General features: G+C 37.1%; 1 protein-coding gene across 12 annotated transcripts in view; it reads right to left on the reverse strand.

Annotated features, from left to right (window-relative positions):
- Positions 1–21,341, reverse strand: part of DMD (dystrophin) — a 1,298,312-nt gene that overhangs the window by 375,761 nt on the left and 901,210 nt on the right. For all 12 annotated transcript variants that reach the window (XM_075033523.1, XM_075033524.1, XM_075033521.1 and 9 more), the window contains one exon: positions 4,326–4,427. In XM_075033523.1, coding sequence (XP_074889624.1) covers positions 4,326–4,427 — 102 coding nt within the window. The remainder of the gene's footprint in view (positions 1–4,325; positions 4,428–21,341) is intronic.

Here is a 21,341-nt window from a genome sequence, read left to right on the forward strand (position 1 = left end):
AGGGAATAAAACAAGATTTTAACTTTAAGAGCAGCTTAAAAACTGCATCAAAAATAAAATCAAAAGTCAGGAATATCAGAGATTCTCTTTGATAATAGACTATGAGGACTATGCAGAAAAAGCAATCAGGTATGCATGATAAATGCAACTTGTTATATTACAATTCACAATTATTCATATGTTTTATTTCTCTGTGGATTATGGACACACGGAAATACACATTTTGAACACATTTTATGTCAGATTTTAAAGTTCCTTTTTCTTCTGCTGTTGTAGCCCAAGAACCTACTTCCAGAGCTTAAAATGTAAAGGACTGCTCCAATATCTATTAATTCAATAGTAGCAGAGAATGCAGACAGCCCTTAAAAACAAAAGCTGGAGAGATTACACTATCAAAGTCTGGCTTCATTTTACAATATATTTACGGGAGCTAAGGAAGGAGATATGGATGTTATAAATATAATATTGGTCCTCACTATGAATAGCTGCTTAATCATTCATGTGGATGTGAGCCAGAGATTTCTTTCCAGCAATGACAAAATATAAAACATGCCCACCACAGACATTAGAGAGAGTTGTCTGAGGCAACATCTACACCGCTAATAAGAGAGTAGCTAGTTCTAAACTCTTCTATCAGAGTTATGGTTTAAGCCAATCCTGCATCTGCCATAAATTAGCATGCATGCATTAAAATGTTAACTTCTTTGAGCACAGCAATTTTGCTGTAATTGCAGTGCCAGAGCTTTGGTGACAAGTATGAACATCGACATATGTTGCATTGAGGAACACTTTTATTGATTTAATGATTTTCTTTAAATGTCAGCACCAGTGCAGTTTAAGTGAGGTTAACATTCATACATGAACTAATCTCACTGACAGCACTAAAACTAGAGAGGAGTATTTAGAGAGAGAAATGGTGTCGTCTTTTAAAAGCAAGACTGAGGACAATGAAAATGACTTCCTCACTACTCGCTCTCCCACCCAACATGGGAAAGGACAAATTGAGTGCTGTGGCAAGGAAACTAAGCTTTTCCACTGCCACAGAATCCTTTCCCAAATAAACTGTTCTGTTTAAGTGCTGTGAATCATGAGATTGGGGCTTACGTTCTTTCTATTGCCACTGTCACCAGCAGTAACCTCTCCCTCCCCCACTCACAAAAGCTTTACAGAAATACTTTTCAAAAGCATGAAATCCATTTTATAAAAGTGAATAGGTCTGATTATTAAAGTGCTAGTGCTTAAAGGATCACACGTCTCATCCTATTCTTGACTCTTGAATCAGCATATACTAGGATTTCATTTGCCAACAAAAATATTTTTACAGTCCTGCATTGCAAAATTCCAATATCAGCACTTTTAGTATGCTTAGTGAAGGTGTGAAAATATACTTATTTCAGTGACATAACTATGAGATAAGATTAAGTATGTGTCAATATAAATCCATGGGAATTAATTTACATTCAAAACACCATAATAGGAGTATATTATAGAGGTTGGAAAGATAAACAGCTAAACATTAGGAAATGCCAGACTAACGTCAACTATGAACATTAATTCAGATACAATGAACATAGTTGCACCAGTATCTTTAATTCTCTGACACATACTGTTTTTCAGCACAGGAGAGGCTTGCAGTGTGAATGAGTCTATAGAACCTCTACTTCATTTATGGAAAAGAATGGGAAGATTTGTGGTGAATTAAGGAAATCAGAGGGGAAAAAAAGGAATCTAGACAAAGATGCCTCAGAGAACTAAATAATCTACAAAGTTGTCAAGCAATGCTATGCAAGTAATTAATGCTTTTAAAGAGGCCGTGTAATTTTATCTTTTTTTCTGTGCCACAAACTAAACAAGGAGTATGAGCCTAAGTATTGAATTGCTGCTGCACTGTGAGTGCTGCCCATATCCTGTACTGAATTAGACAGGGTTCAGCCTAAACCAAGGCCACCACAGCAGCGTTAATTCAAGAATTTTCTAAAATTCTGAGTGCTTAACTTTGCAACCTTGCTAATATCTTTTCAAAAACACCTTAATCTGAGTACAAATTATTTCTGCGTCCACCAAACACTTTTTCTGTAGAAAATGATTTTGACGTTTGCTGAAAAGTCTATATTGGAACATATAAATAGCAGACAGTGCTGGAAGTTACTCACGAAGAACAATGACAGAAGACCAACGCAGTATAAATGGGTGAAAGCTTAAGGAAACCTACATCATCAAGAAAGCAATTCAACAGTCCTGACAGTATATATTCACTGGTTTATGACTTATTGTACAAGACAGACACAGAACCAGAAATTAACTTCACGGGTAGTTCAATTAACTGAACTACAGAATGTAATGAAAAAGGTAAAATGCAATTAAAGAGGGACTAGAAATTAAATACTCACTATTCCACAAGTAGTTACTAATTTCCTCACACATTTTATAATGTCATTGTCAAAACTACTACTCATGGAACATCATAATCTTTATTTCAAGAGTTATCTTGTTCCAGTAAATCTGGTAGAAATTGGCAGTTTTCAGTGTCTTTGATGTGAACACTTAAAAGAAATAGACACAGAGTACACTTCTATGTCAGAAGTTTGGCCTAAACAGAATCATTTCACACCATTTATACTTCTGTCAGTGGTATATAAAACAAGTACTAGTTCTTCTTGAAAATGCCAGCTTTCGTTCTGCAATTCTTTATATGCAATAACAAAAATTTAGAAAGCAAGCCAAAACCTCTAGTTTTTTGTTGTTTCAAGTACTTTGCTTGTTAAAATGTGGATTAAGATTCTCCTAAGACTACAGCTGAAGTCATACAAAATAAGTAAATGCAGTTATTGCAGAGTGATTTTTGTTCTATCATCCATTCAGAGTGCAGATGACATCTTTCAGTTCCCAACAAAAATAGCACCATATTAGCCAAGGAAAATGCCCAACACAGAGTCAAAAGCTTTGTTTCTGCTCACTCTCATTATCACGCTACTTTTAAGTCACCTTGAGTTACCTCTTTTAGTGTTTTATCACTGTTTAAGAGAACTGATCATTAAAAGAAAGCATAGATACCAAAGGCAAAAATAACTCTTAAGGATTTCTATTCAGGAAAGAAGAAAAGAAACCAAATCATTCTTACAAATGTATTAATTTCTGAAGTGGAGATAAGCGCATTCATGTGCTCCCGTGAATGGGGATCTGCTGGTGGGATTTATAAGTAATTTAAAGGAAATTTTGTAAAAGTAGGACAATAATACTCCAAGTATAGTGATTAAACAGAGATGGAAAAACAAGAAATTCACTGTAGAGGTCACCTATAGACAGTCTAACTTTGTGAGGAAACCTTCTTCTGTAAAATGAGGTTATTGAGTCTTGTAGGTTTGGAAAAGCTCCAAATACAAAGTTTACTACCTCTGCCCAGCCAGAAGCAATTGCAATAGATACTTAGCGTAGTCAATAAGCCACTATAACAGTTTCTGGGAACTCTTAATCATCATGTTCACAGATACTTTATTGGCAGTTATAAAACCAGAAACCAGATCAAGCTCTGGTCGATATTGGTAGTGACCTTACTAGTTTGGTCTCCCACTCCAAAAGTAGCTGTACCACACATGGGAGGCTTCTGGCTGATTATTTTCTGCTGCAAGATTCTACAAGACAGAAAATGATACTCTAGTCTCAATGAAGGTCTACATAGTCTTTAGGAAACCGAGTGTAAATTATCCCCTTCAAACTGGTTTCTCTACTGGGGTGAAGGATTCTATAGTACATTTTTTCTAAAAGAGAAGTGTTGAGAGGCATTAGCCTTCTTAACAATGTATCCTCTGCTCCAAAACAGAATCAAGTCAATCATTCTACATGAATTTTAGCAGACAAACCGAGTGGGAAAGCTCTATATTGCCATGTCTTCTTTCCTTCACCATGACAAAATTTTAGGGCAAAGGGCCCTCTTTATGACTTGACTCTTACCTTTTCTAGAAAACATGTTCATTTTTTTTAATCGACAAAATTTCTGAAAGCAAAATTCAAAATAAGGGAGTTTAAAAACATGTTATATGATGCCATTAATTAGGCACCAAAAATTACATTTGCTTTCAATGTGGATTACTCTTGAGGAGGTAGAACAACCTTAATGTCAGAAACAATATTCCCATCACAATATGCAAAAAATTTCTAGCTGGGAACATTGCATTTTTCCTGGCTATGCCGTCACACAACAGAACAAATGCCATTTGCCAAGTTCTTTCATTGATTTTAAACAGAGCACATCAAGGACAAGTGTACAACAGGGGAAGCATAACCCATTACACAGTAATGGATATTGCTAAAGGTTGCTTCATTACCTTTACTGGATGAGTGGCTGGTTTTTCCTTATATAAATGACACCCTTTAGACAAAACCTCTTCCACATTCGGCTGTTTAGCCTGCACTGCTGCTTCAGTTTCCTGAAAAATAAAACACATGCAGTGTAGATTAACCGTAGCATAAGCAATAAGACTGAAAAGTCCTAAAGCTCCATGGGAAGCTGTAAAACACCAATAGATTAGCTTCTGCTCAGAATTGGTTTCTGGGAAAACTTATGGATAGTGGCAGCTAACGACAAAGAGACTCACCAGAGAAAACAAAAGCAAAGAGGGATGGAAAAGAGTAATGCTAGCAAAATAAACAGCAATAGGTCCCTTCATCCTGAAGGTTTCAACAAAATGATTACAAACCTAACACAAATTCATACTAGGAAAGACAGGCATAAGAAATCTCATTTAAGCAGCTCTGTCCTTTTGTCTAGTTTACATTACCACCAGATTAAAAGTGCACTGTTTAACATTTTGTTCATACAGTATATGGCATTAAAACCGTATCATGAGATGCAGCAATGATATTGAATTTAAGAAGATTAAAAATATTAATAGAAAACTACTATTACTAGTAGTAAACTAATACTTATCTAGTAAAACATTTATACTGATGAATTAAAAACAAAAGCATAGTAGCAGTGACAGTTCCCAAAGGTACAGGGAGGCACCTACCATTAGCAATGATACCCTACTGAATTAGCAACAGCATATTCTCTAGCAATTTTCTTTTTTAATCTGGAAAGGTGTAATTCATGTGCTAACATCAGGCAACTCCAAGAAACCCTTCCCAACATACAGCAGCTTCATTGCATCAGGCACTGATCAAATAAATGTCAGGTGAAGCACTACATGTAGATAATTAAAAGCAAAAAAAAATCAAAAACAAAACACACACACCCCACCCCCCACCCCCCCCACCCCCCCGCAAAATCACTGAAAAGTGTAAAAGAAAAGATAAGCTACACCTGGAGTTCCAAGACTCATATTGTTTTCATTTTTCAAGTAAGATAAGCAAAAAAGAAAAAAAAAGTCCCAGGGTTATCCAAGATATTAAAATTAACTGGTTGGTTTGTTTTTGTTTTCCTGTCCCCACTCTTCTCCCACCTATTTTATAGCTTGATTACCTTGTCCTAACCAATATTGCAGACTATCCACTGCCTCTCCAACTTGATTTTCTGTCCACAATCTCAGTTATCATTAGTTTGACAGCAGACAAGATTGTGTGCCAGGCTTGTCACTACCTGATCCGACACATCATTTCATTGGCGGAAATCTGCTATTCTTTGCTCTGCAATAAACTTGTTGAAATCTATGTCATTTTAAGTCTCAGAAAGGGCCATTTTGCTTCGCTGTTTCAGCTCAACATAGAAAACATGTCTACACTGCTGCCTGAAATTTTACTTGCAAAACTTTATGGACAATCGGTAAAAATAAGAAGTGTTGATAAATTCACTATCATCTCCCATTTTTCTTTTCAAATATTGTTTATCAATAGCAAATGAAGTGAATTACAACTTTTCTGATTTCTTGTAATGTTATTTGAAACATGTTTGCATTTAATTGCTTTTTATTATGCATTTCTATATTCATGAGATACAACTGTAAGGATTCATAGGGAATGAGCAGTGAAAAGCAATGCACAGACAAATTGGGATACTGCGGCGGGGGGGTGTGTGTGTGTAGTTTATTAACCTGTTGATCAAATCCTCATTAACATCCTATTTTCTTTCTGTTTTAATACTAGGTTAGCTTTTTATTTCCCTACTCACCGTATAAAGAAAAAATAATCATCAGGGAGTGTTAATGAAGAAGGTAATTTTCTGCCTATCTTGCTGAAAAATAGGCATTTTAATATTTCTTTAGTTGGAGTTTTTTTAAACTAAGCCATTTGCAGTATTTTGCCAATATTTTGTGTTGCATTACTCTACACGTCTGAAATACTTATGTTATTTTATAACAGCACCAGGTAACATAAAAAATTACGCAGCAGGGAAAACACGTTACAACACCCCGCAGAGCCCAAGAATATCAAGATCACTATGGGAGCACCTGCGCTGCTGGTTTGACCCGCAGCGTGGACGTGCCTTTGACGTGGATCCCTCAGTCTCCCCCACTCGCTGGGTTCTGGTTTCCACCGTGGACTGGTCCGGGAGGGCACAAATCGGTTTCCTTCAGGCCGTAACCAGCGTGGAAGGTGTGCTCCAGGAGGGCACCCAGCACGGCCCCAGACCCTGAGGCCTCCCCACAGCCCTGCCCCGGTCATGGGCCCTGCTGAACCGGGCCCACCCGTGGGCCGGCGGCCCTACCTGGCCTTGCCCCGTCCCCGGGGAGATGCCCAAGGCAGGGGGCTGGGGCTGCCTTGGAGCCTCCCGGCTGCCCCGCTCCTGGCTGGGGCGGCGGGACGGGCCCGGGGTTTGGGGCCCTGCCCCGAAGGCCCCTCCAGGGGAACCCTCCAGTGGCCCTGGCCTACAGGGGAGCCGCCGGCCCTGCAGGGCCCCAGCGGCTGTATGGAGGACGGAGCAAACCCGAGCGCTTACTGGTCCCTCTCAGGGCACCTTCGCCACGTCCCCTTAACATTTTCTAAGACTTGAGGAAAGGCAAAGGCTCTTTAGGAGGGTCTCTTAAGCTTTGTCATGTATTTAATTTGACTGGGTTTGTCACGACAGCCACTAACAGTACCAGTCGAGTTCCACTACCAGGAATTGAAAATTCAAACCCAGAGGAACCTGGCCGGGGAAGGCACTCTAGGCTAATTAAAAGGACTGTTCATAGCAGGAGTTACTGCTGAAATCCTGTACCTGTAACAAATTTTGGCTGCTCAGTATTTATTTGTATTCTACCTTCGATATTGAAATTTGAATCGTGATTTACCATATACACAAATATAAATAGGCTAATTTCCCTTTTAAAATTAAGAGAAAAAGAAAAAAAATACAAAACCAAAATGAATGACTGATGGTACCATGCAACTACACATTCTGCAGAAAACAAGAAAACATTTAACAATACTTTTAACTGTCATATTTTATGCTAATACTAGTATACACAACACATATAAAAACTAAGGTATCCCATTTCTACCTATTATATACACATTTAAAAGGTATTCCTTATGGATTCAAAAAGTATTTGTTCTTTACGGATAGAATACAGGTATAATTTTCCATAGCCAGCTAACAGAAACATAATGGATTTAGCTGTTAAATCACCTCTTCCTTCTCCTCTACAATATGCTGGAGTTACATCAACTAATCTTGTGTAGTCTGATCTTTCAAATTCAATGGCCTTAACCTAAACCGAAATGCACTGTGCAAGTCTATCCAATATAGCATGATGCTTCACTTGATATTTATGCAGAAATAAGAATAGAGATAAGAGTCCAGGGAAAAAAAGGCATTCTCAATATCTCGTCATTCATTTGGACACCGCTGAAATTAAGAGATGCCTTATTTGTTACAGCAGCAACTACTTCTTGATTGTTGCACATTAATTCCAACATCACCTTTTAGATGTGATGTTTTTAACATTACAAAGGATTTAAAATAAGCGCACACCTGCCGTTAAATCACTGCAGTAACTTTGAGGGAGCTCTCTGCCCAGTACTCTGCCTAATGGGATAGCCCCTTGACGAATTCTGCCCAGTGAGCAAGTTTCCAGCAATTTCAAATCCATTTGCTAGGTGACACCCTATTAATACGGGTCAACGGGCAAGCGAGTAGTTTCAGGATACTGCTCCATCATTCAGTTCCCAAAGAGAACAAAAAGGTAACGACCGTGACATGGCCTCCAATGGTTCGCTCATGACAGAGACTGCAGTTATTATTTAGCTTGTGCAGGAGCCAAGAGAATAGTGTACTCCTGGAGCAGGGCCTGACGTCTGTTCTTGATCGTGCAGGCCAGGCTACCACTAAAGCTAATAGGGGCTGTCCATGCTCTTGTCCACCAGTTTTTAGAGAATACCAAAGCCATAACTTTTTAAAAGGCCTGATTCAAGATCATTGACTCCTCTGCCACACTCATTTTGCTCACGGTGGGAGGATGCCTGTAGGGCAGATGCAGCGCTGTTTCTGGGAGGCAGAGCTGACTCTACTGGAATTACGCAATTTATGAACCGCCTGTGAAAGGAATCGTAATGCTACTTCTGGGCTGGGTGATGAATATGCTAATTAAAATCTTCACACATATGGCAAAGTAAAATACATCATCATTGGAAACTGCTGTTTCTCAAACATGTATAAACAACAAGAATCAAACAGGGGCCACCTTTTTTCCATGACGTACCATCTATGAATTTTCAGTGGTGTTAAAATGGTGCATCCAAGTTGATGAAAGCCTACCGCTGAATAAGCCACATTGGCTTCTGCATTTCCAACAACATGTCAGTTCAACCTGCTGAACAAATTTATAGGCTGAAAAAGTGGCAGGGACTTGTCTACAGCCCCATCTGGACTATGAAAGTCTGTTGATATAGCTCAGAACTCAGAAAATTCATATTCCGTAGCTGAAACCAATATATTGACTAAACCTCTGGTGTGTATGCCAATGGAAGAGAAAGTTTGATGGCTTGGCATATGTTATTTCAAGAGATGGTAACTATCCTAGCAGACACAGACAGGCTGTTTGACATATGCTGCACATATACTAGGAGGCCCAGACAGCTATCTATAAAAGTATGTGCAGCATTTCAGACTGTGTATTGGTCTATATTAAGAATCATAAGCACTGATTCACCTTCTCTGGTAATGTCGGTAAAACTTTTGGGATCGATTTCCCAGTGAGATTATATCCATGGGACATTTTCTTCAGGGACAGTAGGAGAAGCTCAGGGTGACTAAACTTGTGTCTTCATGGTGAAGTGCAATGCAAAAATGGAAACTTCCTTACAACCTTCAAACAAATAAATATAACTTTGAAATTAATATAGTGAGTTGTTTTAAAAGTCATGACCTCTTTTTATCAAGGTGGTACATTAAATGAAGATTAAAGAAGAGAATTATTCACAGTAAAACAGAAGCAGTAAGCAATTTCCCTTCACTTTACTGATCAAGACAAGGCAATGAAGTTTAACAAGCAAATACACTAAATCTAAAATCTAAAATAATTTGGAGGCTTTTCATTTCAAAAAGCTATTTTTCAAAATAATCAGATATAAATCCCCACGTATATTTGACTTGATAACAGAAAATTACATTTAATTATGTTTTTCTTGTCTTTTAGATGAGGGAGATTGTAACTTGTAACCAGAATTCTCTGAGGTTGGTTTTCTTATTCAGGCACACAAGAAGTTCCAGCAAGGTTCATAGAAACATTCACGTCTATCTTTCAGGTTAATATTCCCAGATATTTTAGGGAAAAAGCTATAAATAAACGGTGAGATTCTGAGTGCCTCATTTTTAATTCACAAGTAAAGGGAAGTGAATAGAAAACGGGAATGTATTCCTGTCTTCAAGAATTCTGGTTCTAAATAAGTGACCTCATTTTTTCTTTTGACTCAGCTCTGCACATTCCCATTCATGAAGCAGACTAACAAGCTCAAACACCACAAAGAAGAATGGTCAGAGGAGACTTAATTAAAATACATCAAAGTTCAGCTACATCACAGTGAGCATCACATCTTGATGATAGGTCAGACAGTACAGTCAATGGCATTCTCAGTATTCACTTTAGATATTTATACAATATTATTAGAATACATCCAAGTCATGCTATTAACAGTTCTGTGGCCATATTGAGGTGGGACCTAATCCACCAGGGGTAAACCGCAGTTGCCAGTATTTAAACTTCCTGAATAAAGACTTTAATCAATTTTGATAAAATTCAAGGAAAGACAAGCTTGTACCTCTGTTCTTTTCTACATAACAGATGAAAAGGTTTGATAACTTCCTGAATATTTTACTTATCTCTCTATAGAAAGAAAATGCTCTGTTAACATCTAAGTTACAGAATTTAACTTCACCGTCTGGTCTTAGGGATTTATAGGGAAAAAAATAAAAGAAAAAGAAAACTCCAAGTGATTAAATTTAAAGACCATTCCATTAGTGGCCTAGGTAGAAGCTTAGTGTAAAACTGCTTTATCGCTAAAAATATTCTGTAACTAGCAGACAAGCAATTTTATGCACCTGCCTCTAAAAATGCCATTTTAATGAGTAAATAAAATAACCATTCTTTCCCCCATTACCTTAAACCACTGACCTTTTAAATGTGTGAGACTGAAAGTACAATCCTAAGGCAGTGTTGGAAGCTATCTTAATGGGGAAAAGAATATTGCGAGATTCATCCAGCTTTCTAAAGTAAAGTGTGCAAAAGACAGTCATCTGATTTTAATGAGAGACTGGGAAATTGGTACAACTATAGTTCTTGACCTACATGAACAATTTTCAAGATTTTTTAGAGAAGAAACAATTATTTCATGGAAAAGAGCACTACATGAAGGACCTCTCCCTTCTAAAAGTGCAACAATTCAGTTCTAGAGTTCATAACTACTTTCTAAACCTATGAGCGCAGCCTTTGTACACTTCATAAAATATGCAGACAATGTGTCTACTAAGACTTGGTGGTGTTTTCCGTCATTCCACTCCCTGCAATATCTCTTATTCCTTGTACTGGAAAAGGGAAGGAAAGAAAAGAAATAGAAAAAGGAAATCCTCTGGAATTAAATGGAACTAAGATGGTCCCAAAAGTAAAGGCATGCAGACAAAGTGCCTGAAATAGCAATCCCCACGACTTTGCAGAGTGAAAGGATGTTTTTTCCAAAGCACATTTTCCTGTTGGCTATCAGAAATTTGTGAGCTTCCTCTGTAAGTCTAGAGCAGATGAAATACAGTATTTTTTTCTCCACACAGAGAAATCAGTATCTATCCATTGCAGCTGTCTGTCCTGAAAAGGAAATTTCCTGGAGGTGCTGAAGATAGATGAAATTATTAGCTGGAAAGACATGACCTGCAGATATGGCATATGAAAAGAATTTGGCTATGGTGGTCACATACCGATAAAGCACAGTTAATCATCCAGTTGGACAGTGAAAAGGCCCAGTAAGAAGAATTCTTTAAGATTGGATATGATTCAGAATTTTTTATTTTAAGAGTCGACAGGACACAGGATGAAACAGCTGGTCCTGTTCCACCTAGACTGCAAATCCTGTCTTAGTTCCAGTGCACAATATAAAAGAGATAATAACAAACCCAGGAGAACTCACACAGAAGCAGCAAACTTGGCAGAAAAACATAATGAGAAGTTCTTGTGAGAAAATAAGGGAAGTCCAAATGATTTTACAAGCTCTTTCCTAGTTATGTGCTCTTTTAGATGCTGAAGGATAGCAGCTTAAGAGGAAGAAAAGTTACTTACATGGACACAGTAGCAGATATGGATTACCACCATAAGCATCTTGACTGGCAAGTGAAATTTGGTGATAATTATAGAAGCATTGAGTCATAAAAATTGTTTATTTCTTCTCGTAAACAGGAAAGAAAGAAATCAGAATTTCTTCACTCTCGTTGCACAAATAATGACAGTTCTGTTCAATAAACTGAATTAAAAATCTTTTAACTTGGGAGGGAGGCATTTACTTATTTATTTATGTCATCATCTAATTCTTGGTTGCTTATTCTTCTCTCTCTTAGGTCAGGGCTTATATGCAAGTTTTCCTCCTCTTTTCAAGTTTAGTAGATAAAGAATTATTTTCAGGGTAGTTTCTGGCTACAAAAGGAAATTAGAAGAAATCAAAAACAAAATCTATTACTGTTCTAACATCAGTTTGTTGATTGTAACATATGTTCAGATATGCCCCATCTTCTGGTACTAGTCTTTAATACATCATTTAAAAGGAATATTCATGAGGATATAGTTCTACAGTTTGTCTTCCAATAGTTACAATGGCATGTATTACTGGAAAAAATGGTAAAGACTGCTCCAGTAAGTTGCTTCAGCAGCAGAAGCATGGGTAGATTTCAAGAAATGGAATTTACATTCTTACAGTTTGGAAAATATGCAGTTTTCTCATTTCCAGCTGCTTGGTTTGCAACTGCGAATGGCTAAGTTATATCCATACTCTGGGTGATGGCACTTTTTTTTTTTTTAAATTTCCATAAGCAAGTATGTTATCAGAAGTTTATCTTTTTAAAATCTGACCCATTCATTTCATTCTGAATGAAGAAAAATCTAATTACAAAGTAAGGAATGAAAAGAACTAGTAAGGAAATGCTACTCAATAGTGCTCAGTGTTAAACAACAGCCACAGCACAGATTTAAATGGATGTACTGGATATGGCCAAGATGAAGTTAATTTTCTTCACAGCAGCCCGTATGGCACTTTGTTTTGCATTTATGATGAAAACAGTGTTGATAACACAGGGATGCTGTGTTGGGCTGAGCTGCCTGCCAGGGTTAGACCACAACAATGGTTTAGACGTTTCAAATGGTTTAAACATTAGATTGGATATTAGGAAAAATTTCTTTACTGAAAGGGTTGTCAGGCATTGGAACAGGCTGCCCAGGGAAGTGGTTGAGTCACCATCCCTGGAGGTATTAAAGAAGCATGTAGATAAGGCACTTCAGGACATGGTTTAGTGGGCATGGTTGACAGTCGGACTCACTGATCTTAAAGGTCTTTTCCAACCTAAATGATTCTATGATCTTTCACTGCAGAATCTGTCATATCTAACAGGTTCACTCTCTTTAAAAGAGTATCCCACAAGAGTTAAGCTTTACAACACCATGCTTAATATCTCAAATCCACATTTACTTGTAAATTTAGCACAAAATCTGCAAGAGGATTGAGTGTTTTCCACATTATCACTAACTTCAGTGTGAGAAGGAACTAAGATTCTTTTAGGCATATGGTTTTGGTTTTACGCAAAAAAAACATGAGAAGATATACACTCCCTGCCTGTAATATTTACTACATAGCAATCAATTCAAAGCAAATTAAGCCAAAGCTAATAGGACCTTGTGCAGATATAAGCAGTCATTTTTATGGGCTCTTCTTCAGATTCCAGTACCTTAAACTATGTGATCAGTAGAGCAAAATATATAATCTTACAGAAGAGGAGTTACTGTTTAATAAATAACGTGCTATTATCAAGAAGATTAATGTCCAAGAGCTTTCAAGAATTGTATTTTGAAGAGAAAGAAGGCTTTCTGTTAGGAAAAGAGCATATGAAAAAGAACATAAATGGTGAGAATGTTAGAAAACTGTATTTTCTGAATAGGAGCAGAAATATCCTACCTCTGAACACCTAACTATACTGAAGCAAGCTATAGTTTTGACATTGACTTCCCTAGAGCCTCGGTAAACTGCTCTGTCATTTCTATACGTTTCCTCCTGTATTTATTTGCTTGTTTATATTAACCACACTTTTCTCTGGGACTCTGAACAGTACCTGAGCTGTTATTCATAGTACAAGGAGAAAGCCAAAAGACAAACCTGAGGTACAACCTCACTAACTTCCAAGCAACTCACCCACGGTTCTGAAGTGTATGCTTTCAACAATGGAATCACATCTTGATTTACTAGTCATCCATGATTTCCTAGAAAAATACTACCACACATCAAACACTTGATCACCTTTCAAAAATCTTTCCTCTCCTGAAACACTGGGACACAGATATGTTTGCAATCCATCCTTAAGGCTGCAAAGTCTGTTACAGATTAAACAATTTACAAGGATTACTCATTGGGAAAGTTTTGCCACATTTTCACAATCCATTTGCAGCTAATATTGCTTAATATTCTCGCACTTGGAATAGATTTTTTTTTATTAAGAGGTTTGGATACAGACTGTTTAAAATCTAAATGCTCAAAGCTCACAAAGAAAACATTGAGCAGGTTGCTCCTCAACATCCCATAAAAAGATTTCCGGAAAGAGCGAGTTGATTTATGCACAGACTATCAAGCTCTAGGTTCTAAGAGTTGATTAAATTGACATTTACTGCAGATCTTAATAATGCATTGAAAATAGGAGCAGTTTAAATAATCAAACAATATTTCATCATCAGAAGTTTTCACAGCTCAACCTTTTGCCAAATCAGACACAGATGTCAGACTACAGTGAGATAAATCCCTGGGGTACATATGCCTTACGTGCTCATGCGGACAAACGGTACTACCTTTAATTGCATATAAAAACTACTCATTTAGAAGGGTGTTAGCAAAATCATAAGGTAAAAGAATCAATAAAGAGTTAAAATCTGACTTATCTGGCCTAGTTTGTCAAGCAGGAACTAACAAAGCAAGGCTGATGGAAGGAAAAATACAGCAATGTCCAGTCGGTGCTTTCATTCTCTCCTGTGGGTGAATTTTCTTTTATTTGTCTACAATTAGGTTTGCTACTCCTCAGCCATGCTCTTCTTTTATGTTCTAACTGGAGGTTATCAAGTATATAATGAAGTGATTGACAAGAGTTGACAGCTTTCCTATTGTCATTCAAAGCCTATCAGGCACAAAATCCAAATACAAGTTATTTTTAAGAATAAAGAGTTATTTCATTTTTTAAGGATGGCCTATTTTTATCTGCCAAAACCACAATATGCTATTTTAAATGTATGGCAAGTGACCACCATGGACAGTAAACAGGTATAAATACTACACCCAGAGACAGTTTGAAGCTTCTTTAGCAGTATAGCAAAAATCAAGGCTGTATTGGAAAAGAGGACTCAACTATAAAGGAGCACTGGAGGGGTGAGTGACGACCCAGAAGGTAAGGAGGGAGTAAAGGGACAAGATTGGGAAACCGAGTAAGCAGGGAGAAACGACCAGCGAGATTGCAAAAGAATTCGGAGGGAAGGTGGCTGGAAAGCATCAAATGGTTTTTAATAGCGTCTGGAGAAGATTTGGAAGGGTCAGCAGGATTTCCGTGAGCTAGAAGTAGAAACAGGAATTTCTGCATTTTGTCAACTCATTCCCTGTCTGGAGCATCAGTTCTTTACCCTTTCCTTAAAATGCAGGGACTCACATCTCTGTTCATCCCCTCCGTGTCCTCATCCTCTACAGTCACCTACACCTGTCACAATCCCCCTGGAAAACTGTCTTCCAGAGGAAATGGCAGTGCTGAGACAAAGACAGCGAGGAATTCCCAGGAATTGCAGCTTTAATCTCCTCCTATGGCCGGAGGAGGTACACGGACTCCTAAGGCTTTTAAGAGGTAGGAGGTGAAGGAGCGGGCACTACTACCTTCCTCCTCTCCCCATATCCTTCATTCCACCCTGCACATCCTGAGCTGTCCTGAAGAGGTAAGGAGCACCATCAGCAGACATTTACAGATCATGTAGGATAGGGTCGTATGTTCAGGTTGGAATAGAGCATCTCCAGTTCCTCCTTTAGCGGCAGGGGAATTGGAATCAAACTCAGGATCCCAGGCCGTTTGACCGTAAAGAGTAAATCATTGCAATGACACAGAATTTGTGGAAGTATTAAATGTAAATAAACCCCACATAAATTTATACAGTGGTAATATGCATATTATTAAAAGAAAATTCAGAAATGTAAAGAAAAAAACTAAGCACTGGTAGCTTAATGTATCCATTTACTACACTGTGCAGCATGTTCAACCAGAAGAATACAGAGGAATATGGAATGAGGTTGGGTGAATATCTGTATTTTCATTTACTAATAAGTATTTTTCTGTGCACCTTTTACATTTGCTGTCATTGTTTAAAAAAAAAGAAAAAAAAAAGCAGAGGAGAAAAGATGCTAGTTTACATACACTTTGATCCAAACTAGTTAATGGATTCATTGACTAATTTAAGAAGATTAATTCTACAATCAAAACCTGAGTGCAAATTTTGAGAATATAGTAGATAACTCAGAAGGTGAAACAGCACTTAAGATGCAGAATTTAACAAAACCTTAGCCATGGAACTACAATCACAAGACCTGTATGCCTAACAGAGAGTATTAGCCACAGTGCAGAACACATCTCCCTGTTGAAAAATTCAAGGTGTGAAATTCAGACAAAGAGATACCATCAGAAAGGATTTTTCCCAGACACTCACTGTCCATCCGACTAATTGCTATCAAGGTCTCGCACACGTAGCCAGCGAAGCTGTAACTTTCCAGAAATCCAGAGCAGGCCAAAGGCATTTGTCCTGAAGCTCTCTATTACCTTTAGCTCCTCATCTCTGGTAAGGAGACTTTGTTTTCATAGGATTATGCAGAAATGCTCATAGATCTCAGAATAATTTATATAGGCACTGAATGAATTAAAAAAGACAATGATTGAAAATTAAATGCCAGCCTTCTGCCCAACATTGAGTTCTACTAATACAAATGCTGGTTGTAACTCCATATTAATTCCCTGGATGAACAGATAACTCTATTTTGAAATTATCTATATTTGATCTTTGGACAAACATTTAAATAAAAGGTAAAAATACTTTGGGGGTTTTGAGTTTCTTTTCCAAAATATTGCAAGCTATGCATTTTAGCACTTCCTTTTAAAAATTTAAATTCACTTCACATAACAAAACTCAGGAGAAATATTTTCAACCTAAAATGCACTTGGGAGGAGATAGCCTAAGAATTTTTTTTTAAATACAGTATTCAAGCAGTTTTCATAGGAGGCTGAAGAAAGAAAGTTGGGTTACACAATGTTTTCCTAATTATTTTTGTGCAATATGAGCTGGTAACTTTTAGTATTCTCTCACCGAAGTACTTTTAGTTACACTGAAGTTACTGTAGGGGAATGAGGGCTAATGTGCACCTTATTAAATTATTTCCATGATTAATTTGTTGGGTGTTTAAATACAGAAGTTAGACAAATGAATTTACTTACAATTGTCTTAACAAGTGCTAATTTGTATTTTTGGGTTGCTAAGCTGTAAATATGTTTTCGTTTTTAGGCTCCATTCATAAGTAACTTTTCCAGCCCATTTTTCCTTTATGCGATTTGCTTGGACATCTATACGGGTTTCTGAACCATTGCTCAAAGCTGTGTGTACTGGCGGTAATGATCTGGCACACCACAGCTAGAGATTTCACTCCGGGGTCACATATTGCAAAACCACACTCCAATTACATAACTACAGATACCTTAACGGTAGTTAAACAAGCAGAGCCCAGCAGTCACAACATACTACGCTACAGCTTTTGACAATAGATTCAAAATGTTCCTACCAATATTGCTTAGATTTTGTTATTTGCCACATTATTTTCTATTTATTTCAAGAACTACCAGCAAGCGAACACTTAGGAAAGAGACTGCTTATGCAGAATTGATGCATAACAAAAAGAAACAAGGATTAAAAGAGAAAAATTCTTGTGATGAGATATATAGGCAGTAAAAAAAAATTCTACAGTCCCATATAAATTTGATTTTTGTTTTTTCTTTTCTACATGTTTCTTTCTGACAAGTTTGGCACTACTCAGGCTATGTTAAAACTGACACAAATTTGTAGATTATAATCTACAATGATTTAGTGGTGTTTTCAATTACAAACAAGGCTACTAGTTAATAATCTTTGAAAAGTATTTCAGTAGACTGATATTTATTATATGCAGTGCTAATTACTTGTTTACTTGGAGTCTGTTATGAATACAGGGTAGCTCATCATAGAGGAAGCATAAACAATGTAAACCTAACCTGGTACTACTTATTTTCTCTAAAGACAACTAGAAGACCCATAATTAAAGTGATCTTTAATTCTATGCCATAGATAGTACTGCTTCTTTGTAACATTATGGTTTTTTACTTATTTAAATTCTATAAAAATGGCATATTAACTTCACTTAATCTTAGTAATGCCACCAGTTGTTCCCCCCTCCCCCCCCCCCCCCAAGTACCACATTACTTATGAAGTTCAGAAAGTTGACTCTAGTTTTTCTCACATTCTTTGTTTTCTAGACCACCATTAGTCAAAACTCGGAATTAAAGGACATAAACTGTTGGCAAGATTTGAATATTTTCCAGGTATTGTTTAATCCTTTAAAAAGTTACTGTTCAATTAATGCTGCAGCTTTTCTGCTCTTTCAAAATTTTGTCTTTGAAGTAGCAATTCACTAATAAAATTCCACTGTCTCAGAAACTTTGAATGTTTTCAATGGATGAACATTTATTTGAAAATATCATTAAATGAAGATTGATATTAGTAATAAAAGCTATCAAAAGTACTAGCTACTTCTTTTCTTGGTTAACTAAAATGGTTTTCTCTGGACTGCACTCCTGGAGAGCAAAGAAAAGAAGAATCAGCATATTTTATCTTGCTAATCGAGCAGGGCTGAAAAATCTGTAAACTTCAATTTTTCTGAAGACTTGGAATGCTTGAATTATAAAAATACTGACCCACAGATTTCAAACACTAAATAGCAAAGCAAATAATCCATAGTAACAGCTAAAAAATAGTAGCAACTAAAAAGGTATTAGCACTAGCCTGTTTGCAAGCTTTCCTTATCTCCACCTTACTAGACAATATACTTTCCATTCTTTACATATTTGGGTTTCTAAAAATTATTTTAGGTAATGATTTCTTGTTGACTATGTCACAACACAATAAAACTTCCTCACTATGTGTGTGTGCACACATGTACATAGTGGACATGAGTGGTTCTTTTTTTAACTGTAAAAAACCCTTTAACTCCCACCTAAAGTATTTTTCTAAAGCCTTAGCACTCCACAAATGTTGCATGGAATACATTTAAAAAGTGCAATCTGACTGTAACAGATCACAGAATGTTAATTTTATCTTAGTCACAGTTGCGGTAGGTTGTGATAGGAAAGCTTTTACTTCTGTTTTGTCTTATCCTGTCATTTTGATTTTTATATATTTAAGAAAGCCCTATTATTCTAGTTCTGTTAGACTGAAACCTGACTTCTGAAACTAACAGTTCTTTGAAGCCTTCTGGGGTTCTTCCTGTAAGCAAAAGATCTGGGAATACGTAATCAAAATTCTCAATGTCTTGGGGTCCTATCATACATAGAATTGGAATTAAACAGGACTATGAATAAATAAATATTTAGACAAAAAGAAAATTGAGAGAAATCAAGAGAAAAACTTGGTTAGACTTTCCGAAGATATTTTCTTAAGCTGCCAAACAACTAGTGAAGTATCAGTCGTTACCCTCCCTTCCAGGATTCCTTTTATTCTTTTTCTTGCAGGTGAAGTAAACAAATCTCAGCAGAACAGTCAGTAGGAGGAAATAAAGGTCAGTACTTGCACAACTTCCTTTAGCCATAATTCTGGAGCTCCACAGATTGTTGATGCCGTAGGCAAAGCTGTTTCAAAGTGTAAAGTATAGGTCTATATCCACATGTTCTGAATAACATAACCCTAAAAGGTTTAAGTATATTAAATTTGGATGGCTGGATCAGAATAAATAAATTTCAAAGTGCTCATGTCCTTAAATATTCCATTAAGGAGACAATGCAGAAGTGACTATGCCTTCCATAACAGCAACATTTGCCATGTACTTAGACTCTGATTAGCTGACTTAGCCAAAATAAGCTTGTGATTAAAGATAACCACATTATTATCAGGACCACAAAAATAATTGCTTTGACCACAACAATAATTGCTTTTTGAACTAATACTAATTAGATACTCTATATTTGCTTTCTTGTCCGAATTAGAACAGCAGTACTGATGGTTAACAAACAGAGTTTAGGAGAAAGCTTGATTACTGTCTATTAATGCAGTATTGGAACTCTTTCTAGTTTGGCAAACAAAGCAGTGACAGAAAGATGAAGCTAAACAAACTCAGCTAAGGAAAAATGTGCCGGTTTTTAAGTCAACTGTTGAAGTAATTTACCACAAGATATGGATGACTGTCCATACCTGGAAATTAGAAACCCATCTTGTTTTGGTTGGTTTGTTTTTGAGAAAGGTGTGCTGCAGTTTAACCAGGAACTAATTCAGAAAACTGAAACAATTACTTTATAGAGCAGGTCTGACTGGATGATCCAAGCAGTATCTTCTGACTTCGTGTCAAACCAACTATACTAATTCTATGCACATCTCTGATAGACGACAAATAGTTGTCTGTTCAAAGTCAGCTGCAGGGTTGTCATATATCATGCAATAGCTGTAACTGTTTCTGTTTAACAGGTCTTTCATATAAAATTTTAATATTCCAACAGTATATGAGGGCTTGTTTTAGGGGCTCTTGTTTATATTAATATTTATGACAAAAAGAATACCCAGCAGAATGGTTGTCAATGATGTCTAGGTTAAAGAGGAAAGTGGAGACCATCCTATTAGAAGTTTGTGCATGTCCGCACCTCAGTAACTGCTACACAGCTTGCTGTGTTTTTAGTCTAGTATCTGCTGCTATTAGATGGATGTCCCCATCCCCATACAGTTCTAGCCCAAAGAACTGCCAAAGTACCGTGGGAAATATATCTCAAAATACTACGAAACTGCCAGAGACTTGAAAGCAGCAAGGCTGCCCTCAGAGACCCCAACGAGTAAGGCAGAAGTGGAGCTAGTGCTTTTTGGATCAGGATCCAGACAGATCTGAAGAGGCTAAATAAAACTTCCTTACATCAAAATTCACTCACCAAGAGACAGTATCTCATATCATCCATGTTAGCCTGCAGGACCCCAGCTTTGCACCGAGAGGATATGGTTGCACTAACAGTTGAAAAAGCCGCTATCACGCCCTAGGATTTAGGTTTACTTATATGACTAAGGAGTGTGGCAATACAACCAGCAAAACCATTACATTTGAATGCTCACGAGTTACAAAACACACATCTTTAGCTGTGGATTTTTACTGACAAAGAAAGAATAAACTGCTAAGAAAAATAAAGTTGTAAAACATAAACTGAAAGCAAGACCAGGAGAACGGACTTCACTCTAGCCACACATCACTAGTACTGAGAGAAGTATTGGTTAAAAAAAATACCAGCATGTAAAAAACAAACACATCGTAAGAGCTGAAATTCGACATGTCTACACTGAAGGTGTCTCCTGATATGGCTATATCCAACAGCTGTGGCTATAACACCAGTAACCTCAACACCAGCCCTGGCAGAAGCTGTACTATAAACAAAGCTGTTCAGTATTTCAATATTTTTC

The sequence above is a fragment of the Buteo buteo genome, chromosome 8 (assembly GCF_964188355.1).
Source record: "Buteo buteo chromosome 8, bButBut1.hap1.1, whole genome shotgun sequence".
NCBI lineage: Eukaryota > Metazoa > Chordata > Aves > Accipitriformes > Accipitridae > Buteo > Buteo buteo.